The 24055-nt window shown below is 58.0% G+C and overlaps 1 protein-coding gene across 4 annotated transcripts in view; it reads right to left on the reverse strand.

Annotated features, from left to right (window-relative positions):
* Positions 1–6170: 6170 nt before the first annotated feature.
* Positions 6171–24055, reverse strand: part of ATP2B3 (ATPase plasma membrane Ca2+ transporting 3) — a 41262-nt gene continuing 23377 nt past the window's right edge. For 2 of the 4 annotated variants that reach the window (XM_089903992.1, XM_022565895.3), the window contains 4 exons: positions 23461–23672; positions 22432–22539; positions 21218–21400; positions 13625–16837 (listed from right to left, as the gene is read on the reverse strand). In XM_089903992.1, the coding sequence (XP_089760118.1) occupies positions 16673–16837; positions 21218–21400; positions 22432–22539; positions 23461–23672 (668 nt within the window). In that variant the 3' untranslated portion in view covers positions 13625–16672. Of the gene's footprint in view, positions 6891–13624; positions 16838–21217; positions 21401–22431; positions 22540–23460; positions 23673–24055 lie in introns of those variants that run through there. The other 2 variants (XM_089903993.1, XM_030760990.2) reach the window with 2 other exon arrangements.

Consider the following 24055-nt stretch of genomic DNA (forward strand, 5'->3'; position numbering starts at 1 on the left):
CACCCGGTGTTTGCTCTCTAGCCCGTGCTGCCCTGGTGGGTTTGTGGGTGCCATCCAGACTCGATTTCCCCTCAAAGGCTCTCCAGGTGGAAGTGCCTGGGGTAGGCCCTCCACCACTTCCGGAAGGTAGGATGGCACAGCGTGTGCCCGTGTCACAATGACGTCCCCTAGAAGGGCCCACGTGTCCTCCCTCTGCTGGGACCCTTGCAGGGCTTGGCAATCATTCTGCTTGGCGAGTGAAGTTACATCTTGGAAAGAGGGATTAAGGAGTATCATTTGAGTTCAAGAAGACCAAAATGTATCCAGAAAGTTACAACTTTTTATTAAGGCCAAGAGAGTGAGTCAAGATGCCGAGTCTAGGGAATCTCGGAGCCGTGCCCCGCCCCCCGACTCCCACTCAAATGGCACTGCTTCGGGAAGGACTGCTCTTGGGTGTGCCCTGGGGGAAAGAGGCCAGCCTGGGCGGTTGGTAGGACGCACGCTGGTAGGACCATCCCTTAACACATGATGGCATGGGGGCTGGGGGACCGTCCCAGGCAATTCACCACATTTGCGAGGTTGTCACCAGGGGAGCGCAGGCTCTGGCCACTGGCCACCATGCCCTCTGGCACCCACAGGTATGGGGGCTGGTTGGCACGCCCAGGGTCCACTGGGTGAGGGGCACAGGGAGGGGCCACTCATGGGTGACAAGTCAGGCAGTAGGGCTTGCTTGAGTTTGCAAAGTGATTGTGTTATTTGTCTTTAGGGTGAAGGATATGAGTAAATGCCCCTCTTCCACTGTGTCCTTTCCAGCTCAACTGGGTACCCTCTGATGACAGAGTCTGTGCCAGAGCACAGGGCCGGGGCTCTGAGCGCGGACAGTGGAGGGTGAGGGGCCTGGCTGGCAGGCCTCTGAGGGCGGCTTCGGCTCTCTTGCCAGTCCTTTCTGCCTCGTGCTTTTTAAAAAGCACCTTGCCTCCATCACCCCCTTCCTCCCCGCAGGCTGGACCCAGCTGCCCCCCACCCCGGCCTTGCCTGCCCCATGTGGCCTAGCACTGCCCTTGTTGTCCCCACCCCAGCCGAGAGCCACCGTGCTTAACAGGGCGAGCTCTGGGCTGCGGGGCTGACAGCAGCCTCTCTGGAGTTTCTGTGGCCCTAAGTTTCCTCTCACGATTACCAGGTATCAGTCTCTCGATGGGACTCAGTTTCCCACTATGTAAATCAAGCAGGTTGGACCAAACAACTTCAGACTGTGACTGCTCACTGCTATTTAAAATCCCTCCACCCATGTGTGTGCCTGTCACACTGCCCTGGGGACTTGCTGGCTTTGTGTGCTGGCCTCTGGGCCTGTCAGCTCAGTGCTTGTCACTAAGGGGTCATCTGTGTGTCTTCCTGATGCCGCTAAGGCTGTGAGCCCCACCTTCAGTGTGTGTTGTCATTGGAACAGAGATAAGGATAGGTATTGGGACGTATGTGACACTTTTGAGGAATACGTGACACGGCCAGCTGTGCTTTGTGCTTTGTAAGGACAGTTCAGCCACAGACTATGAATTAAAACCTGTTGCAGGGTGGTTTCCTTTTGTTTGCTTTGGCTTCCTATTACTGAGGCTTTTATAAAAGATAGTATGGATTAAAGATATACAACCTTCCATCTCCTTTATTTTAGGTTCAAAAAGGAGAGATTGAGATAAGATTTTCTAGAACCTGAAGCTTCCAGGAGCTTTTCATTCCAGAGCACGTCTTAATTACTGTAAAGTGATAAATGTTTGATCCTTCCTCGGCCTGTCAAGCCAGAGGAAGGAGGGGGCAAAGCAGGTTCTATGTGGGGCTCGACCCATCTCTTCTTTTCCAGCTGGGATGGGGAGTGGTGTCCCCCAAAGACACGTTCACATCCTAAGCCCCGGAATGGGACCTTATTTGGAAATAGCCTTTGCGGTGTTGTCAAGGTAAGATGCGATTCTACGGGAGTAGGGTGACCCTAGTCCAATATGCCTGGTGTCTATAAGAAGAGGAGAGAGACACAGAGATAGGCCTGTGCAGAGGGAGAATACCAGGTGAAGACAGACTCACAGGGACAAGGCCCTGCGACGATGGAGGCAGAGACCAGAGTGATGTGTCTACAAGCCAAGGACTGCCGGCGATGCCAGAAGCTGGAAAAAACTAGACTCCTCCCCTAGAGGCTGCAGAGGGTACGTGGCCCTGCCACACCTTGATTTCAGACTTCTGATCTCCAGAACCGGGAGAGAAGAAACGCCTGTGCTTTAGCGCCCCCCATCTTCCGGTTTGTGGTACTTTGTTACAGCAGCCTAGGAAACGCACACGTGGGCCTTCCCCCAACTCATGGCACCTACCCCCGTTCCCAGGCTGCCAGCTGGTAAAGATGGCGTCCGGCTTCGTGAAGGGATGGGTGTTATAGTACCTTCCTCGCCCCAAGGCATTTGGCTGTGTACCAGTTTCTTCCCATGGGAACCTGGGTCATATTTGATAGTGGAAGTCCATGAAAAAGAGAATTCAGGCATAAATGAATGCGATCTCTCCAGAAGGTGCAGCTGTCTTGATATGGCATTTGGCCCAACCTAGGCTTACTTAGAGTTATGGTTCGAGGTGGCTTGTGTGTCAGTGAAGCAAGAGCTCCTGTATTTGTCTGTCTGCTGCTTTCTGCCATTTGTCTCTGGCCTTTTTTGGAAGTATGGACTCTGGTGGTTGGAAGGGAACGTAGAAGCCATTTTGCTCGTTTCTTGGCAGCTTCCCTGGAAAATGCTTTCTCTGGCACTGCCAAGTCTACAAGGGTGACATGCAGAGTCGGGGAATAGAAACATGAGGAAACAGGATGCAGGGACTTTTGGCACCATTGCCGCGGGAGTCATTCACAAATCTTGGGCCAGAGCTGCCTTCGTGGCTCTACTGGTACGGCACGGCTGTCCCCAGCACGGGTGTTCAAAGATGCCTAGTGAGCGAAGGAATGAACGGGGCAGTGACGCTCGGAGCAAGTGAATGGGTGCGATAATGGGCTTTCTTTCCATGGCTTTGGTTTAAAGAGGGAATCTGTGATTGGAACCCTTGTGCACTGCTGGGGGGAATAGAAAACGCTGCTGGTGCTGTGGAAAACGGTCTGGCCGTCCCTCCAGAAATTAAACGGAAGATAACCATAGGATCCAGCAATTCCACTTCCAGGTATCTACCTAAAAGAAGTGAACGCAGGGGCTCAAATAGGTATTTGTACACCCGTGTTTACAACTGCGTGATTCACACTAGCCAAATGTGGAAACCACCCAAGTGTTCATTGAAGAATGAATGGACAAACAAGATGTGGTCCATCCAATCAGTGGAATGTTATTCAGCCTTAAAAAGGAAGGTCGCTCTGACACCTGCTACAACATGGCTGGACCTACAAGGCATCATGGTCAGGGAAATCAGCCAGACACAAAGGACGGATACTGTAGGACTCCACTTGTATGAGCTGCTTAGAGCCGTCGGGTTCCTAGGGACAGAAAGTAGGATGGGGGCGGGGCACGGGCTGGGGGAGGGGCAGGGGGGCTAGTGTCTAATGGGGACAGGGTTTCCCTTGGGGAAGATGAACAGTTCTAGAGATGGATGGTGGGGATGGCTGCACACCAACCTGAATGTACTTAACGCCGCCCAGCTGGGCGCTGAAGAATGGTTAACGTGGTAAACTTGATGTTATCTGTACTTTTCCACAATAAAAAACGAAGCCGTCTGCATGCGTGCCAGGGTTCTGGCATTTGGGTGGCGTTCCCTGCTCCCACCCTCCTCTGAGGATGCCACCCTGGAGATTCAGGTCAGGCCCTTCCAGGTCAAGACAGTTTGAGGCCCACCATGCGAACCTGACCCCACAGGGTGGTCGAGCCCTCTCCTCCTTCCATTAGGATTGGCAAGGTGGCCACAACCCCAGGGGAACCCCGCTGCCCCCGGGGCTCACCCCAGCTTGGTAAAGGGAGGAAGACGCTTCTCTTTAGGTCTGGAGGAGAATTCACCAAATAATAAATCACACACGTTACCCAGACTGAGATTGTGGGAGCCTTTCATTTTTTTTTTCAATACACAGAAATTTTGGTCTATTCTTTAAATTAGGAAATTCAACTACAGACTTTAAATTATTATGCATCTGTGGTCTTCCTCATTAAGATATTTTTGTTCATCTTTATAACAGGCAGATAAAAACGTAAAACAGATTTAATAACTGAACACAGTTGACCAAGCCATTCCATATAAGATAATGCTTTAGAGAGAGGGGCTTCCCAACGAGATAGGGCCCCTGGCCTGAAGACGCACAGAAATGAGAGCAGCGATCTGCACCCCACACCCCATGGAAAGGCAACCTAGGGACTAAACAATCGCCGTGTACAGGAGGCAACTTTGGACAGCAGCAGCAAGGCTTTGTGTCTACAACAGAGGATGAAAAGAAGCCCGTGAGCATAGCATTACTCAGTGTATATTCTTCAATTTAAACATTTCCAATTTCAGTTCTTGTTTAAGAACACACAGACCCTCAACAAATTGAGTTGCCCTGTTTGTTGTTGTTTAAACAAGGACATTAGGGAACAATTTACAAATGGGTAACATTCTCAATGTGCCCTTTGGAAGAAAGGGATGGCTTTAAGTTATCGGTAGCTGGCATTTGAAGTGGGATTTGCTTTTCTAACCGAAATTCCTTTGCCCGGGGTGACATGGCATTAATGTTAACAGTGGGGACCGAGCACGCTTGGGACGCCGCCTGCCCGGAGGCACACAGACACAAGTGGAGGCAAGGCGAGCCCTGGCCAGGGGCTGTGGGATGGGCACGGGATGGGCGAACCAGCCTTGCCACTGGTCCAGCTGCTGCTCAACTGCTGAGCGAGCCCCTCCACCCCTCAGCTCCCAGCTGTCCCCCAGCGGCTCAGCCCCAGGCCCAAGCGACAGGCACCTGTACTAGCCGTGGCTGGACCCCAACCTCCTCCCTGCAAAATGTGAGACAGAAGAATTCTGAAGGTAAAAGAACCTCTGCTTTTTCTGCATTTCCCACCCCGGTTGTCACGCATTCGAGGAAAACTGAGGCTTGGCACGCCGCGTGCCCACACTGCCAGGAGAGGCTCCCGAGGGAACCGTCTGGGGAGCCCAGGCCCAGCTCTCCCCACCTGCAGACCAGGTGCTCAGCCGATGACGTGGCAGAGCTGACCTCCTCAGCCTTCCGCACTCGCCATTACAGCAACAGAGACGAGGGACCGTCGCTCCCAGGGGCTTGGCCTCCCCAAGGTCGCCGTAGGCGGCTGCAGACCCAAATCCATGCCCTTGTGGGTCACAGTTGTCCTTGAACGAGAACATCAGGATCCGAAGAGCGCTTTGCGGGTGGTGACTGAGAACTTTTCCCAGTCGCTTTATGGGCGTCTCAGCGACAGCTTCTTGGCATTTGCCAAAGCAGAGCGGGAGTCCAGGTGGAGGCGCCCAGGGGGCTGGGGTCTGCGCTGCGGCCGTGCCGGCTCCTCCTGGGTTTGGATGGAGCGTCTGTCTCCGCTTTCTTTCTGACTCTCTGCATTCTTCCCCACCTCCACCCGTGGACCTGGCTCTCCTGGGGCTGCTCTGGGGATTCCGGATCATCCCAGGAGGTCAGGCATGGCAGGTGGCCTGGCTTCGTGCTCTTGAAGTTGGGACTCTGACAAAGAAATCCTACCCACTGGCCAGATTTCAGGACTTGGAATTGGAGTTGGAACCAAAGGAAACCGAAAGCAAAACTCCCCCTTCGGCCTACTGGAGGGAATCATTCTCGTCAATACTTTGGTATTTTCCTTTTCAATAAAAATTCCATCGAATGGTGTTTTTTTCTCTATAGGCAGGGGTCTCAAAGTGCAAATGTTCCTACTGTTTCAACTGTAACCGTTAGTACGGAGGATGGAGGGGACTGGCGGGAGGGGAGCAGTGCGGGGGAGGCGCGTCCCAAGCAACCAGAAGGATATTCTTGCAGTCTAGTTCCCTGAAAAAAACCCTGCCGCGATAAATAATGAAATCTCAAAATGAAAACACCCGATAAGAGAAATGGAAATATCATGCCGTTAAGTAGTTCCTTATTCTTTAGATATGCATCTGGTCCTACGTGCACGTACACGTCTATACGCGCACACACGTGGCTACGCACACATGCACACACAGGCTGACTGCACGCGTCCTGGGGAGGGGGTGCTGGGCCGGTGGACCATCTGGGTGGGAGCATCCTTCCTGCAGAGCGGTGCTCGCCTCTTGTACCTGTTGAGCCAACTGCTCTGCAGCAGGTGCCGCGAAGCTCTCGATAAACCGAAACCGGCCCTCTGCCGCACTGCACAGCCCAAACAGGGAACATCTGGTGGAATTACAGTGTTCGTTTAAAAAAGCTTCCATAGAAAAAGGGGGGAACACGACTGTTCTTGGTCTCTCCTTCCTCCTCCTTCCCCTTCCTGGTCCTCCTGAGTAAGAAGCCTAGAATGCATTGGCTTCTGGCAGGTGCCTTGGAGCATCTTCAGCGGCCTGGCGGGCCCTCCTCGTGGCCGGTGCCCTCGCCCGGCCCGCCCGGGTGCGTGTGTGTGCGGGGAGTGCGCGTGCCGTGCCGAGAGCAGTTCTGCTTAGAGGGACGTCTCCACGCTGTGGAGCGGGCTCCCGGGGCGGGAAGAAAACACTGACGAGGTAGCTGACTTGGTGCCGCGCGTAGTCAGGTAGACGCCGCTGTCTATGGCGTTGTTGTTCTGGTTGGGGGAGGGCGGGGGCGGGGCCCGCAGGCGCTCCTCGTTCTCGTCCACGTCCGTGTCATCGATGAGTGGGATGTTGTGTGTGTAGTCATTGATCAGAAACTCGGGCGTCGCCATGAAATTATGGATGGAGGTCTTGGATTCGGGTCTCTCCAGGCCTTCGTAGAGGGAGCTACGGAAAGCTTTCACCACCCGGATCTGGAGGGGGAGGGGAGGGCCAGTGAGCAGGAGGGAGGAGGGGGAGGGCGAGGAAGGAAGAGGGAAGGAGGCCATCAGCGGTGAGTGCAGCCCACACCCACGGCAGGGGTCACTGCATGACAAACGTGTGTCTTTTGGAACAGAAAAGTCGGAGCCCTCCGCCCCGCTGCGTCTCCCTCCCGTCGCCTGATGCGCATGCAGGACAAATGGCAGTGACTTTCTCTAGGCTGAACTCAAGAGCAATGGATTCACGGGACTCCTGGCTGCTCCCTCCCACCCCTTCCCCTGCACTGAGTTGGGGGGGGATTCCAATGTGGGAGCCCGGAAAGATGACTGGGCAAAGGGACAGTGCTGGACACTGGGCTCTCCACTTTCTCTTCCCAGAGAGTCCGAGGAACTTTCCGGCAAGAGCAAGTCCCCAGCCTGTGGGCACACTGCAGGCCTTTCGCGCGTTGGCTCCCCTCCCTGGCTTCTCGGCGCCCTCTCCTCTGCCCCCCCGGCCCCTGTGGCAGCAGCCCGCGCTGGCCAGGCCCAGACACACCTGCCCATCACTCCCCGTGCTGCTAAGTCCGACGGCCCTTCTGTGTCTCCATCTTATTTGATCCCCCAGGGGCCACCTGCCCCTCTTTCTGGGAACTTCTCCTGGCTCCCCTGACACTGCCCCTGTCTGGCCCTCCTCCTACCTCACCGGTTTCTCTGTCTTCACCTCCTCCACTGCTTGTGACTCTGTCCCAGAGTGCCCAGAGCCCCGGCCTGTCCCTGTCCCCCTCCTCCCTGTGCACACCCCCAGGCTCACCTCCTCGCCCTGGCCACAGCTCTGGGCTCATCTGGCTATAACCATGGACTGCGGCCCAGGCCCCTCATCAGAGCTCCAGGCCTAAGAGCCTACCAGTCCCCCATCTGGAGGCATCCAAGATGGAAAATGGCCCCATTTTTAATTTACACCGGCCAAGCCTGTCCTGCTCGGATGCCCTGATTCACCAGCTGGATGCGTTTGATCTGGTCGTCATTTCCCTTCTCAGACCCTTCCGTCCTGCATCTCCTGCCATCAGAGGCCCTTTGTAGTCTGCCGATACCCGCCTCTACAGCCTTTCTCACTCTCCTCCTTTTCACTCTCCAAACCACACGACTTCTTTCAGTCCCCGGAATTTGGTTGGGGGCCATATGCTTCCCCCACTCACATTTGCTACACCTTGTTCCCTGGCTGCCCCGCTGGCATCTGCAGACCTCAGATCAGCACAAGTGCCCCCTGGGGAGAGGCTTCCCACAATGCCCTGCTCCCCAGCTACCGAGGCCCCAGCTGAGCTCAGGCACCCCTGACCTCCGCACCTCCCGCAGGACCCTGCTCTCAGAACTAGCCCCTTGGCCTCCGCTGGCTGCCCTGCCTTCACCTCCACATGTGCTCAAGTCTCCTCGGTTTGCTGCCTCTCTCTGCTCCTTCCTTGGGCCCCCAGCCTGGGCTCCCTCATGTTTCTAGAAGGCAGAATCGATGGGAAGCCTTCAGCTGGGCTTTGCACTAGCCAGCTGGTCCTGTGCTGAGATGGGGAGGCCAGAGCCTCCCTATGTGAGTGGGTGGACACAAAGTGAGCTCTAAAGCCATTTCCAGGTCCAAGGTCCTAGGGTTGGGTTTTCTTGGTTTAGACAAGGTGTTGGCAAACTGTGGCCCAAGAGCTAACTCTGGCCCTCAACCTGGTTTTGTAGATAAAGTCTTATTGGGTACACGGCCATGCCGTGTCCTCTGAAGGACATGTCCAATGTTCATTGCTGCCCCCTGGTTTAGACCATGAATCCCTTTCGACCCTCCAGTGTCTGGATCCCGGGGTCAGCCAAGCTCAATGCTCCTAGGTCAGTTTAACCCAGGAGAACCTCACAATCAAGGGCCAAAAAAAAAAAAAAAAAAAATGAGCCCAAGGGCTCCATAAAATTGGAAATTTCTGATTCCATATCTTAAATCCAGCTAGGATTTTCTCTGCATTTGGTACAGCCACATCTTCCAGGTCGTAGATGGCCATCATTTGCTGTCGGCCCCCGCATTCCCCAGACTGGCTTCCGAGATCGGGGTGACACAGAAGTTGACAATCATTTTCCTTTTCTGGTGCCAGGATTGTGGGAGAGCCAATGGGACACTGGCTGTGGCTGTGTGGTGGTGGAGGATCTACTCCGGCAGTCAGCCACCCCCTCAAGCCACAGAAATGGGAGCAAGTGGCGTGCTGCCGCCCTTGGCCCTGGAGGCCTTTGTGGTAAGTTTGCCAGCAGTGCCCCGGTGCCCCTGGCTACATCCTTTCCCCTCACCTGGACCCGGGTCATGTGATCAGGCCAGGCCCCTGCTCAAACTCATCCCCAGCTCCCCCAGAGGGTGGCCGGCTCTTCCCTCCCCAGCTTCTGTTGCTCTGGCCTGGAAGGCTCCTTCAGGGCCCTCCTCCCGGGTGTAATCAAAGACTCACTTTGATGCCCCTCACTAGCCTCGTTTGCTGCCTGTCGCCAGAGCCTGGCGCAGAGCGGCCGCTCAATCACCAACAGAAGGTGCCAGGGCTGCCCACTCCAACGTGCGCCGTTGGCTTGAGTCATCCTGAGTGTCTTACAGCTGACGGCGAGTCAGCTTCCCTCCAGCTTCCATTTCCCTGCATGCAAATCTTGGGCTCTTAACACATGGCCTGGGATTGGTCTTATGATGGGGAGTTTTCAGGCCACTCCACGCTGAAGGGCACAGTCAACCCCCGGGACACGGGTTTGGTGGGAACTGGGAAACGTTTCTAAGAGAGGGCCGCCCTGGAGGCCTGAGCTCGCACCTGGGAGTCTGAGGACACCCCCACCGCGGAGTTTAGCGCGTCCCTGCGAGAGCCTGGTCACAGCTGGGTGGGTCCAGCGCTCTTCCCCAGTGCGTGACCCTTACTGCCTCCTGAAGCTCCTCTCCTGGCCTGGGACTGTCCCAGGGGCCAGGGCAGGGTCCTCAGGCCACCTGTCCATCTCTAGGACGCCCAAAGGGATGTCATTGCCCTCAAGGCTGTGAGTGCCGCCCACAGCGCACAGCCCACCTCGACGCCACCAATGCCCCCTGCACCGCCTCCGCCTGCATCTGCTGCTCCTGTACCTCCTGTCAATGGCTAATGGGCCTCTCGAACTGGAGGAGGTCCAGGAGGACCGTCAGCCTTGCCCCCCGCCGACCCTGCCCCTCGCCTAGTCTTTGCATCCTGGTGCAGGGCTCTGGCTGAAACTTGCAGGCACAGGCCCAGTGCCGCACATCAGCGTGTCTTGGGGCCCCTCTTTCCCGAACCTCTCCAGGGCGGAGCCGTCCCCGCCTCAAGCGCTGCGGCTGTGTCTCCCCGCAGCCCCCGAGCGCAGAGACGCCCCCTGCCTGGTCCCTGGATCTTTCCCGGGCTCCAGCCTGTGCGGCTGCCGCCCCTTCTCTCTGGCCGCTGAGTCAGGCCCTGCCCTGGGTCCTGACTGGTGGCGCTCACGCTGCTCTGCGCAGTGTGGGACGCCCCCAAGTCCAGGTTACTGTAAGAGAATTTAAAGGTAGAGAAAGACGTGAAAAGCACCGGCCAGTAAAGAGGACTTCTAGATTACAGCCAACCAGAAGCAGGTCTGGCTGGGGCTGGGGGCTGTCCCACGGCTTCCCTCCCCTTTCCGAGTGAGGCCTGCTGCGCCCCACCGCCTGGCCTCTGACACCGCGGCCCGCTTCCTCCTTCGCTGCCAGCTCCGTCCCCCTCGTCTAGGTTACTCTTTGCCCCTCTCTCGGGGCTGCAGCCCCTCCAGCTGTTGGTACGCAGGGGCCCAGCTTCGTTTGGCCCTGTTCTCTTCTGGCCCCCACTCCCCAGGGACCTCTCCGTTGGGCGCCCCGTGCACCCCACACTGCACCCCTGCTTCCAGGTCCCCCTGCTGCTGCCCATCCCCTATCGTGGCCAAGGGCCCCAGAGTCGTCTGGGCCTTTTCTCTGTCCACATCCACGCATTTCCTGGGTGCTTCTAGCCATCTGCCTGCTAAGGAGCTCCCACCTCAATGTCCAGACTCGGGGTTCTGCCTGCTTCTTCAACTTTACCTCCCACCCCCCATGTCTCCTTCCTTGTCTCCCTGTTGCCACCCTTGACGTCCACGGTCTCTTCTCAGCATGGCAGCCTGAGTAATCTTTTCCAGCGGAAGTCAGAGCGTGTCGCACCTTCCACTGGTCCAAACACTTCAGTGGCTGTGTCTCCCTCAAAGGAAAAGTCCTGCCGGGGCCTGCCTCGGGCCATTCTCTTCCTCTTTCTCCTTTACCCTCTCCAGCCTCCCGGCTCTTCCTCAAGCACGACACTCCCGCCTCAGGACCTTTGCACTGGCTGTTCCCTCTGTCAGGAAGGCTCTTCCCCAGTGAGCCTCATGGCTCCCCCTTAGCTCTTTCCGTTTACAGCCACAATCCTCTCATCTCCCTCAGCACCCCAGCACCTCTTCTGCCTCCTTTTCTCCCCAGCATGGTTCACCTTCAAACACCCCACACATCCCATTATTCTCTCCTCTGTCTCCTGTCACTGGAGCATAAGGCCCCTGACGTCCCCAGCACCCAGCACAGCATCCGCCTGCAGCAGGGGCTCAGTGGATAGGTGCTGGGAGTAGGGGGCCCACACAGCCTGGCACGTGTCTCCCACCATAGCTCCCCCGACCAGCGCTCTCCGCCCACGGTGCTCGGAACAGCAAGCCTGGGTGTCCCCCAGGGCCATCACCCCTGCCCTGTCCCCCGCCTACACTCTTCTTCCGCCAGATCATCCCATGTCGGCCTTGTCTCCTTATTTGGAACTCAGCTCACAAATCATCCTCTGAGAGGCTGTCCCGGACAACCTATATCGAAAATAGTGCCACTAATGTTTCTCTCGTTCTGCTTCCTTTCCCTCTGAGGCTGGTGACCACCTGCACTCAGCGCAAACTTACTTCTCTGTTGTTTGCTGCCCGGCCCTCGCCCCCGCATGTGAGCCCTGGCCTGTCTTCCCCTCACCGTGAGCTCCATTAGCGGGGATGGGGCACGTGATGCTCCAGACCCGCAGGACTACCCCGGCCACAAGGAGAAAGGATGCTTGTGTCAGACTCTGCCATGGGACCATGCTACTGATGAAGAGTTGCAAGCAGAAGGGGTGAAGGTCGCGGCTGAAAGTGGATGTACCCCGCTTTTGTTTTGAACTTTAATCGCTTGCGTTTGCAATGTAGGTGGTGGTGGAGGCGGAGAAGGGACGTGGAAGCAGGGAGGAAAGCGAAGGATGAAGGATCTCCCACCCCATTAAAGGAAAAGGAAAGGAGAGAAAAATAAAAGCAAAGGCTCCCGAACAACAATGACAATGGCCACAACAGAAACTGGGTCTGACACCTTCGGGCTGTGGGAGGAGCAGGCCCTGGGGGGGTCGTCACCCTCTGCACCCTCCCTTCTCTCTCACTGTGAAGCTCACAGAGCTCAAAATTCTTCCATCCAACTCCTGCCCTGTCCTTCCGTACCAACCACTATCCAGAACCTTCTGTGGGAGGAAGGAACCTGGCAGCTTCCCTGGCAACGGGGCTTTGGATTTAGAGCAAATTCTGAACACAGCAGCCAGGGAGAGCCATGGCGCCTCCATGAACTTTAGGTTCCCAAGTCCCAAACCCTCCCTGTAGGCATGAGGGTGAATCATGACTTGAGATCAACACAAAGAGGTGTGCGGTGATGGACCCACAATCAAGGGGGTAGCAAGGGGGAAGGCTCCCTTTCCTCACCACGGAATTAGAAGACATGAAAATTCAGACTCCAGAGTCGGCTCTTTCACTGAGGGATCGAATCCCAAACAAAAGACACAGCTTTGTGTGTGCTGGCAAGCCGAAAATGCTGGTGGCTTGTGAGTTTTGTGAAGTTTACCTCCCATTCTGTGGGCATGCATGTGTGCCCAGGACCGGGACAGGCCAGACTCAGTGGCCGGTGTCAACAAGATGTTGCACTGAACTGACCCAGGCATGGAGAGTCCTGGGTTTTTCAGGGGCTCGGCCTTGCCTCTCATCCTGGCTGTCTCCAGCTGCAGGGCCTCAGATAAGTCTCCTGGGCTTCCTGGGCCCTGGCTCCCAGCCCCAGGAGTCGGCCCGGAAGTGTCTACGGGGGTGGGGGGCTCTGGAGCAGGGCTTTCAGGGTCTGCCTTAGGCTGCAAGCTGGCATGTGCTTTAGGAATTGCCTGGAAGGTTCTTCCATGTGGTAGGGTCCCTGGCTGCAGGAAGGCTCGGGCAGGGCTGACACTGTTCCTAGTGTGGAGACAGTGTGCACACTGTCGAAGAGCTGACCAAAAATGCCAATACACTATTCCCAGAAACCCACGTGGGCAGACTTGCCTCGAAATCAATGGATTTCCTGAGAAGGAAGCAAACTCCAGCAAACAAGACAGCTTTCACTTTGCAGGGCTCCTTCCTCAGTGGGGCTGGCTTAACTACTGCTCTAGGAGTGTGTGAGGGGCATGTCTCCCCAGGCTCCAGAAGGGCGTGTCCACAGAAGCCCCGGGGTCTCACCGGGCTGGGCTTTGCCAAGTCGGCAAAAGCCAATTAAAATAAAGCAACCGCCGTGATATGTTTTCGGTATGGTTGATCAGACCTGAAGGGCCCTGAGGGAGTCCTTCTGGGCACATCTGACCAAACTCGCCACCTGCCCCCGTGACAGTAATCGTTTGAGCATAGAGGCCCACTGTTGCTGCAGGATGGCCAGGCTGCTGGGGAACAGGCTGTGGATGTGAGGCTGCGGGGGGGGGGGGGGGCTGGGTGTGTCTGTGCGGCCGTGCTGGCACCTGGGGGCAGCCATCTGAGTGAATAGACACCTCCTGTCTGCCTCCACCCTGGGGATCCTAACAGCCAGCTGGGGAATGAGGCTGAGCTTCCTGAAGAATTATTGTGTGATACTGTGATTGGGGCAGGAATGAGGGTGACTGACACACTAACAGGGGATAGGATTTCACACCCCCTTCGTTTCCAGAAGACTGATGGTGGTTAGTAAAGAATGCTTTTTCCTAAGCCACTCAGGTGGGTGGCCTCAAGGCCATGCATGGCTGAGGTCCCATGCAATGGCTGTGGTGGGGCGGCCACTAAGGCAGGCAGGAGAGACGGCTGAGTGGGCAGCGGGGAGGCAGCCAAGGCCATTCTGGAGCCGGGGGCGGGGTGCCGGAGGTCAATAGGAAGTGTGCGTGGCTGTGAATGTGGGCGTGCTGAGCCCCGAGGACCATCGCACCTCTAGCCTCCCCCCATCACTCCTCTGAGGGGCTGTCCTCCCCCTCGGACTCTGGCCACTTGTTGCGTTGGTGTTGCATGCCGGGGCCTGCACTGGCTGAGCAATGTCACCTGTCACTCTGGCCTTCAGGCTCCTTGTCCACACCCGCAACCAGGCCTTCCACCTACACAGCCTGAGGCTCTCACCGGAAGCGATGTTGGGCCGAGACTGGCCGCGGCGCTCAGGAGGAGGCGCGGCCTGGCCGGGTGGTAGGCAAGGAGGACAGAAGCCTTCCTGAAAGAGCTGGGTTTTCCTGAGGAAACCTTGTGCCCCGTGACCACTGCACCCTGCCTTTCTTCTGGTAAGTTCCAAGAGAGAGACTGAAGGCCTAGGGCTGTCCTCCACTCTGCCAGGACTTCCCCTGATTTGTACGATGTGGGTGCCAGGCTTGGTGATTTCTCGGGGTCTTTGAAGCTTGGACTGGGAAGCGGTGATGGTGGCAGGAAGTGGTCTTGGTCGGCAGCTTCTGGAAGCAGGAACGTCCCCTGGTGCCACCTGGCCCTCCATCCAGCATCTTGTGAGTCAGGACATCGGGACCCTCCTCAGGCAGAAGGTGCTCATCTCCCAGTGGTACGTGGTGTGGATGGACAGTGACCCTTCTTCTGGCCAGGAGCTACTTAGGTTCCCCGGGAGCGGCTCCTACCCCACGCTGCTGGGCTCCCAGCACTGGGAAGGGGGACAGGAGAGGTGGCCGCAGAAAGAAGGAAGGTACTAGAAGCCGAGGAAGAGAGAGGAGAAGGAGGCTGCCCCCAGGGAGGAGGCCTGAGGCCCCCAGACAGTGCAGCCTCAGCAGGAGTGTGGGGAAGGCCTAGGGGTGAGCAGAGGAGGGACGGGCTGCCTTCCCCCAAGTCAACATACAGGCGGATGGACAGACAGACAGAGAGGAGGCACAGAGAGAGATGGCAAAGGCACACGTGAAGGAAGTGGCAGGCGAGGGCAGCTGCGGCCCAGCAGGCCCTGGCCGAGCCTCCTGCCGGCTTCCCCAGGTGGAGTGGTGCCAGGTACCCTGTGGGACAAGCTTTCCAGCTCGCCTGTGACGGCCGTCAGCCAGTGTCTGTGGCCCCGGGTGGGTGGCTCAGTGAACATTCGAGGGAGCTGGACATGTGTGTGGCCTGTGGGATGGGGAACACGCTCGTGTGTGTGTGTGTGTGTGTGTGTGTGTTTACGTGTGCGCTGTTTCCAAAGGGGACAAGGTGGCCCCAGTGGGGACCAGTACATCCCTTCCATAAAGGGCAGAGTGGTCTGAAAGGACAGCTTAAGCAAGAGGAGGGACGCCCTCCACTGGGGACCTCTTACCAGTTCCTAAAAAAAAAAGAAGAAGAAGAAGAAAAGAAAAAACAAAAAACAAAACACAAGACAAAAGAAAACAGGAAAAGAGAAGAAATCAAGCAAAAAGAAAATCCCAGAGTCTGGTGTGGGAAAAAAGCATAGTTAACAACTCCCGTCCATGGGGAAGTGATGTGCTCACAGAGGTGAGAGTTGCCGGGTCCCACTGGAAGGAAAGGAAACAGGTAGCAGTGAACCATCCTGGCAGGGGCTCTGGGCTCACACTTGAAGGTGTACTGTTTGGCTTTTGAAATCTCGAGTTTGCTGTGAGAAGCAGGTGGCCCTGGGGGGCAGTGGGGGGCAGTGGGGGGCCCACACTCTTCCTTGTGTTGTCTCTTACTGGGCGGACCGTGGGGTGGTGGGCTCAATGGCCTAGTGGCTTGCCCTTTGTCTTTGTAAAGAAATGTGAGCAAATATGGAACTTTCTAGCTCTTTAGGACAGCCCCTGGGTTCCTTTTAAAATGTGACAGACATGGCGGGAACTTTTCAGAGGGACGTATAAAAAGGAATCAATTTCTCCCAGCTTCTCGAAGGAAGGAGGAGAGAGAGTATGGACCAGATCAGGTTAAGACCTTCCAATCCTGAGGCCTGCTTGGAAAGAGCGAAGATGCTTTGGGAACAAAAGGAAACGTGGCCGAGGGCGGGCTCGAGGCATGAGGAGGGCTCCTGGGGTCACCTTTAACGCCCGGGGGCCCAGGTGTACTGCCTTTGGAAACCACTTCAAGGAGAGCTCTGGAAGCTGCTGCTTTAGTCCCAAGTGGGCGGGCTGGGTTCTTCCGCTGTGAATGGCGCTGCAAAGGCGCTCGCCTCTCCTTCCAGTCCTGGGGGGCGGCCCTGAGCCCGCGCGCCTCCCTCGAGCTGCCCCGCGGAACACTGACCAAGGCCCCAACCTGACTGACACCAGACACCGCCAGAAGCGGCCAAGTTCATGAAGAACCATCAGTTCAAGAAAAGAAAACCAGCGACAGAAGGAGCGCTAAACAAAACCCCAAAACCAAAGGAAAGAACAGAAGGTCCAGCAGTGCCATGGATTCAGTACATTTCATAAGAGGATATGGCTTTAGAGAGACACACCGTCTGGGCGGGAAGGACTGAACAGGGCGATAAAGAAAGAACGGAAAAGCCTCGGTGAGCGGAGGATGTAAGACTGGAAAAAAAGAGAAGGAAGAGGCGGGAGGCTTTTTCCTCCCCCAGAGATGCCATTTATGAGAGAAAAGGGGACTCAAGACTCACTCCCAGCGGCACTGGCGGGATTGGCAGCAGAGAGAATTACGTGAGTAGGGGTAGAAAGATTGGTTACGTCATGGAGCTGGCTGAGGACCGAGGACCGCCGGCGCACAGCACCCTGAAATGAACCGCTTCTCTTGAAGGTACTCACTACCTCCATCTGTGGGAGAGAAAATGAGATAAAGGTTGGCTTGCACTGTTGTCCCCTCGACCGCACGGGGGTGGGGCTGGGTGGGGACAGGGGCCACACTGGGTGCATATCGTGACAGCAAAGCCTCATTGAGGTCGCCTCGGTGCCTCTGCGTCATCCACCAAGAGAGGCTTTGCTGAGCAAATTATTAGCGCTCAGGAGACCTGGCGCGCGGGGGCTGACGATGGATCGGGCACACCGCAAGCACTTTAGAAAGAGCCATTTGCATTCACGATATGTTCATCGCAAGCCACTCATCAATAAATACCCTTCCCTGGCCCGTCCTGTGTTTATATTGCCGCAAGTGGGGCCGTCACTCTCCTTCTGCGGCTCATCCAAGTGACTGAGGGGTACTCCGTGGGACGTCCCAGTGTAAGAATGGATTTTAAAAGAGGGGGAGGGGGTTTCCCCAAAGCCCCTGCTTTCTCTCATCGGAATGCCTTCCCACAGAGCCACAGGCAGGGCAGGAGGGAGAGTGGAGAGCCTGGGTCCGGGGAGCAAAGATGGCTTTACTTTGTCCCCCACCCTTAAAGCCTCCTAGGAGGCTTCAGGAAATGAGAGCCATGGGGGTGAACTTGCCGGAGATGCAGTATCTCTGGGTCTCCCGACCCGCCTTTGGCTGGCAGGGGGGCCTGGGGGTGGAGCAAGCCCAGGCGTGGGGTCCCAAGGAACCGTGGCTGGGTGGCCACTGTGAACGTCCCCCCATCAGAAGACCGTGTGTCTAGATTCTGGGAGGCCAGCCCGCTGTGGCGTACTTCGGGCCGCTTCTTAGAGAATGTCCCCTCTTAGCGGGGAGTGTGTGTGGAATCTCTGGCCTTAGAAGGTGGATCTGGTTTCTAGAAAGTGCCACAGAGTTCACTGGGTGATGTGAGCAGCAGAGCGCTCAGACGGCCCCCATCCCAACCAAAGTGAAGACGGCCGGCATTTCAACCCTTGGACGCGCTGCCAGACAGACTAATTGTTGTGTGCGCACCACTGAGCCCCTTCTGCCCAGCAGAAGTAAGGCATACTGAGTGCCCACGGGGACTGGCACAGTGCCGAGTGCCCCAACACACTGAAGGAAGATGACCCATGCCATGATGTCGCTGTCTCTTTGCGGGGCAGGGGGGGGGCATCTCCTCCCTAGATTGAGATGTTTCTAAGGCTACGGAGACAGGGGACTGTCTCAAGAGGGGACTCTTACTGTGGCAAAGGCGACAAGGGAAGGGAAGAATGCCTTTCCTGCCTCTGATTGGGCCTCTCCGCATGGTGTCCCGAGGCGATGATGGTATCAGTCAAAATACCACAGAATTATCCCTCTGCCCCACGCCTGCCCCGGAAGCCCCCCACACTGGGCCAGGAACGAGGCCCAGTCACTGCTGAAGCTTCTCTGGTTTAGAATGGAATGCGAAATAGACCACGTCGTGAGCACTTTGAAAAGCTCCACGTCCTGCATTTGGAGGACTCTTTTATTCTGGAATGACACCCTTCCTGGCTGGTGCGTTTCTATGTGCCTGGAATGATGGTGAGAGCGGGCAGCAGCTTAGGAAATGCCTCCACTTAGCAACATAAAAACTTGTGCTGGTCTCTGAAATCTGGGGAGCAATTTTGTGTCTTGCAAAAGTTGGAAATCTAGGGCTGGCTGCCTAGAGAATGTTTCTCTTGGCATGGGGTGTATGCAACTTGAGGGGCTTTATTTCTCCTAGGCTTTATTTCTGCTTTGCAAGCAGGTATTTTGAATCAAAATGAACAAACGCTCTTAAAAAGTGAACTAAAGCAACTGGTTAGTTCGGCGTTCCTGAGAATTGTGGCGGATTTGATGTGACAAAGTCAAGGGGAGGAATGAGTGGCTCCATGGAGAGGCCAGGGCTAAGGGATGGCGGAAGGAGACTTGGGTCACCTTGGGCAAGTCCCTTCTCTCTGGGCCCCATTTCTCCGTGTGGAAAGCAGGGACCCGACCAGCCCGGAACTGCAAGGCTCTGACTGAGGGGACCCACTCTACCAACGGGGTGGCAGTGTCAGGTCCAAGAGCCTGCAGGCAGTAAGAAGACACGGACGCACAGGTGGCTGGGGCGCCAGAGACCTCTTCCCGGACACCTAGGATCGGGGCAGGGCTGTGCTCTTGGCTGCTAGAAGAGCTAACACTGACTTTGGCTCAGCGATGGAAGCGAATAGGCTCTGCTGCACAACCCGCCCAGCATGACACACCAGAGCCCGTCGGGGCGGGACGGGTGGCTGGGTGCTCACAGTTGAGCAGCCAGGAGGCCACGGGGAAAACCTAGACAGCTGGTGACAAAGGCTCCTCCCATTCTACTGGGCGCTCAGTGTTCTGGCCGGGCCCAAGACATCCTTCCCCCGCCACGCTGGCCAAGGCGCCTGCGATGCCGCGAGGGCTGAGCCAGAGGCCCGGAGCAGCCCCTTGGGACTCTGAGAAGGCTTCATGGGGCCGCCGTGGGATGAGGAGGGGCCCCAGGGGACACGGTGGGAGCTGCGGAGGCCTGGGGCCCAGACAGTGGCCAGCATGGAGGCACAGCAACGCGGGCGAGCAGAGTGGGAGTCTGGGAAGGCAGCAGGGGTTCCGGGGACGCAGGGCACGTGGGGTGATGCCGAGAGGCAGACGGGAGGCTGAGAGCTTCTGGCCGGGGAGCTGAGGCTGGCGCCTGGGGAGGAGAGGGGCGCCCGGGGCTGCGTGGCGGCAGCTGGTGAGCCGCGTGCACTGGGAGGGCGCTTTGGGCACCTGGCATGGAGGATTCTTTGGGATGAGCCCATGGTGACTTGTGACAGGCTGGAGGCGGGCGCTGGGGAGAGCTGTGCTCTCAGGTCCTGGCCCGGGCCAAGCGGCCACGCGGGAAGCCGCCCGAGCAGGCGCCCGGTGGTGTTCTTCCTGCCGGTGGGTCTCCAGGGCAAGAGCAATTGGAGCTGGGTCGGGGCAGTGGGGCTGTGGGTCCAGGACAGAGCACGGAGAAAGGCCCGGGAGGAGCAGGGAGTGATGGGGTGTCACACGCTGGCTATGTTGCAAATAGGCTGCAGGGGTCCAGGGTGGACCCCGGGAGCCTCAGTCCAGGCAGAGACGTGGGCGGCTGGGCCAGGAGGATGTTGGGGGCGGGGCCGGAGGTGGCTGGACCGGGCATGCGCGTTCGAAGGGCCATGCCAATGTGCCAGGTGTGTGGGGAGACGGGAAGAGGGTCTGGGACAGCTCCAGGGCTCTGGCTTGGGCAGTAGAAGTGAGGGAGCCATGGATCAGGAGCTGGGGGGCGGGAGGAGGTGGGCTTGGGGAGGTGGGGCCTGGGTCTGGACTGACCTGAGCCCAGGGTGGGTAACGTGAGGCAGAGGAGAAGGTGGTGCGTGAGGGGCGCCTGGTCGCCATCTGGAGGCTGTGCGGGGAGGGCCAGGCCATGGGGAACTGGCACGAAGAGACCAGTGCCCCCGGGGACCGTGGGACTTCCAGCAGCTAGGGTCACAGCCAGGCGACAGGGCAGACCACGGTCTCAGTGGGAGGTGGGAGTGATAGGCAAGGAAGATGGAGAGGGGCCAGCAAGCTGCCAGGAGAGCAGGGCGGACTGCACTTCCGGAAGGGCGCTGGGAAACAGTCTGCAAGCGGGAGGGATGGAGGGACGGCCCAGCTCGGGAGCCGGGAGGGTGTCTCGCAGACCTTGGTGAGAACTGCCTCTGGGGTGTTGAGGGCTGATGTCAGGCTATGATGAGAGAGACAGCAAGTATGGAACATTCTGGCAAGAAGGCTGGCCGGGAAGAGCTGGGGGCAGGAAGCGAGGGTGGCTCTGTCAGGCAGACTCTCACGAAGCCTTTGCAAGTGCCCACAGCTGGGCAGTCGTTGTGGCTGTCTGAGTTTATAGAGGAGATTGGGATGCACAGAACGGACCAACTTGGTTACCAGAGTTCACTTCCCAAATGAAGTCTTTCCATAGAATTCACAGTATAACCCAATGAATGGCGAGCTCACCAAAGCCTATTTGAAACGGGCATCTGCCTCATCCCGAGAAGGCCCCTTCCCCGTGACCTGGGGCAGCTCCCAGCAAAGAAAACGAGTCCCAGCAGCTATTCAAACAGTGGGTGGCCCGTGCCCCCATCTCCCTGAGATACAGCTCTGGGTCACAGCACACGCCGTTAGCTGACACCTGTGCCCACTAGCGGGGAGGGCCACCTGGGCTCTGAGCGAGGCGTCAGGGAGAGGCCATCTTGGAGACATACTGTCATCTGGCACATCCGGCAACTGCCCTTGTGATCGTGGCGGCAAGCCCCAAGGGCTTCCCTGTCGCTCTCAGGCTCATCTCGCCCATTCTCTGCCTCTGGCTTGCTTGACCCCCTCGCGAGGCGGGAGAGCCAGAGTGGCCGAGCAGCCCGGCGGCTTACCTGCGTCTGGATCCGGTTGAGGCCCCGGAACCAGAGGATCTGGCCTCTGCGGAGCTCCCGCTCGGCGTGGTCGATCTCTTCCTCGCCCTCAGCCAGCTCCTCGTCAGTCATCTCGTCCTTCCCGGGCCCGTGCCCCGCTTCCTTCAGGCACTTGAGCTGGCTGGTGGGGATGGTGGCGATGACCTGGGTCGCCAGAGGTGAGGGACAGCAGGCAGAAGTGGCCGTCAGAGGTGGGAGCTCTGCTGGGGCCGGGAGCGGATGCAGGCTGCCCGCCTCCCGCTGATGCAGGCCCAGGCCAGTGTGTGTGCCCGCCCCTGCACAGGCCCCGGCCCTGTGTGCAGCTCCTTCCTCAGTGCTTGTTTCCTGCGGGCGGCCCCTGGGCCGCCTCTGCCTGCTGCCGAATCCTGCTCTCCAAAGCAGTGTGCGTGCCGGTGGACCCTCCTCCATCGACGCCCAGAGGAGCGGCTCATGCCACCTTCCCACACAGCGTGTGATGTAAGGGACTCGCTTCGTCAGACCAAGGTCTGGCCCTGGCCTGGCTCATGGGAGGGGACCTTTAGGCCCCTGCCTCTTGGTTTAGCTGGGGCCAAGGGCAGGCAGGCTACACTGCCGCGGTGATTTGGGGCGGGTCCCTGGGCGCGGAGATTGAGTAACTAAGTCACACGGGCTCCCCAGGCCTCCAGGACCGACGCCACTCAAGTCCCCGGACCGCACCGCTCAGGGGAGCTGCCCTGATGGTGGTACCCATGCGTGTCATCACACATTGCCACTGGGAGAAACTGCACTGCCACGCAACTCCCCTGGTGGGGGAGCTGGGAGCCCGTGCCCGGCCTCTCCTGGGCCTGCCCTATGTAAGCATGATCTTGGACATCTAGCCTCCAGAGAATAACACCTGCCGTTGAAGCCACCCTGTCTGGAAGGTTCACAGAGGTATTGTGTAGCTTCAAATATGTGAGCATTTTCCAAGCCACCCAATTCTAAGGCACGATTTTCAGCTCCTACCGTGGCAAGGGGAGCGGTGGGTGGTTTTGCTGGGCGCTGTGACATCCCAGCCATGGCCCTTTGCATGCTCTCTGCTGAGGCTGTCACTTGTGGCCCTGCACCTAGGTCATGGCCTGTCCCAGAGGCAGGCTAGGGGACCCTGGGCTGCCCACAGTTCCCCAGACAAATGGGAAAGGGGCAGGGCTGGCAAAGCCACCGAGGCAGACACTTACCTGTCCCCAGACCAGCTCCCCAACACCAACAAACAGGCACCAGAGCCACTGTTCCGTAGACAGCGGCGAGCAGCTGAAGGGCTTTCCGCCGAACTGCACGATGACAATCTGTGGAAGAGGGGTGGGCGGGAGGCGCGTCCAGCCAGCTCCTCTAGCCCTCGGGGCTCCCCCTGTCCTGTGGGCCCAGCTCAGGGAGTCAGAAGGCTTGTTGCTTCACCCAGGTAGACAGGCAGTTCCTGGGAGCGTTCTTTTCTCTGGCCTCCTTCCCTTCATCCCCACCTCAGCCAGTGCCTAAAGAAGCTTCCCAGACCGGCTGACCACAGGCCGTGGGTGCTGTGCCGGACGGGCACGTGGCCTGGCTTGGTGCAAGGTGCCCACTGACCCAGGCGCCCCGGACTGTCCCTCTTCCAGCCTTTGGGTGAGGCTCGGTCATGTTAGCCATGTTCCTGGCTTCTGTGAAGGTGGTGCTTGAACGTGCGTATGCCAGACACTCTGATCGGCCTCCCGCAGCCTCATGGCCCCTCCATGGGAGGAGTCCTCTTCCAGGGGTGAGCTTTTCAACTACAGACCAACTGGTCCCAAGCCCACACTCCAGCTCTCTCTGCTCCTGGGCTCTTAACCTCCAGGCCACTGTCCCCCTCCCTAACCACCCAGGGCTGGGTCCCAGACCACAAGGTGGACAGCCCTACACCCCAGAGCCCGGGAATTATTCACACCATCAAGTGCTCAGCCTGCCCCTCCCGCCTCAGCTCCTGCTCTGGGTTCCTCGCTCTCCTTCTGCCTGCCGACCAGCCCGGGTGCTTCCCCAGGTGGTCCCCGTGCCATGGCTGGCCCCCCTCTGAGAACTGCGAGAAACCAACTATCCTGGCCTGTTGGCCTCGCTCTACCTCACATTTTCTATCAATACGCCCTAGTTTTGAACACTCAGCGTCTCCTGGAGTTCAGGTGGCCTCCCGCCAAGGAATCGAGTTCTAGAAATGGGAGTGGCAGACCTGGAGGGACCTGCAAGAGTGGAGCCGCCCCTCCTACCTGGATGGCAAAGGTGCCCAGCACGATGGTGCAGAAGATGGGGTTGCCGAAGATGCCGTGGAAGACGTTGCGCTCGCCGTGGATCTTGCGGGCGTTGATCTCGTTGAAGAGCTGCATCATGACGAAGGTGTTGAAGATGATGGTGTAGTGCTCGGAGGGCGGCGAGTGCAGGGGCGCGTTCCTCCCGCTGTCAATGTCGAAGAAGAGCTCCCCTGCAAGCCCAGGGCCGCGTGAGGGGAGCCGGGCCCAGGTGGGCGCGTCACCACCGGGCGACATGGCTGGAAGTCATGAGCCCCCCAGCCCCCAGGCTAAGCAACGGGAGCTCACAGCCAAGGCCGCGTCCAGACCAGGGGGGTCTGGCACTGAAACCCCAGGACAGGGGTGAAGACATTAAGACCCATTTGCACACTGGCTCGAGCTGGGGAAGGAACGGGAGCTGCAAGGCTCAGGGCAGGCCCGGCCCTCCTCTGTGCCGCCCTGCCTCTGGAACGGCTCTCGGGTCAGCCATGACCAGCTTCTGCTCCCGAGATAGCAGAGAAAGGCCCCATGAGAGGACCCCCAGGTGCTGCGGTTTGGGTGCCCTCACGTGGTGACT

The sequence above is a fragment of the Delphinapterus leucas genome, chromosome X, assembly GCF_059928025.1.
Source record: "Delphinapterus leucas isolate spDelLeu-1000000601 "Yukka" chromosome X, BTC_Dleu_Yukka2, whole genome shotgun sequence".
NCBI classification, from domain to species: Eukaryota; Metazoa; Chordata; class Mammalia; order Artiodactyla; family Monodontidae; genus Delphinapterus; species Delphinapterus leucas.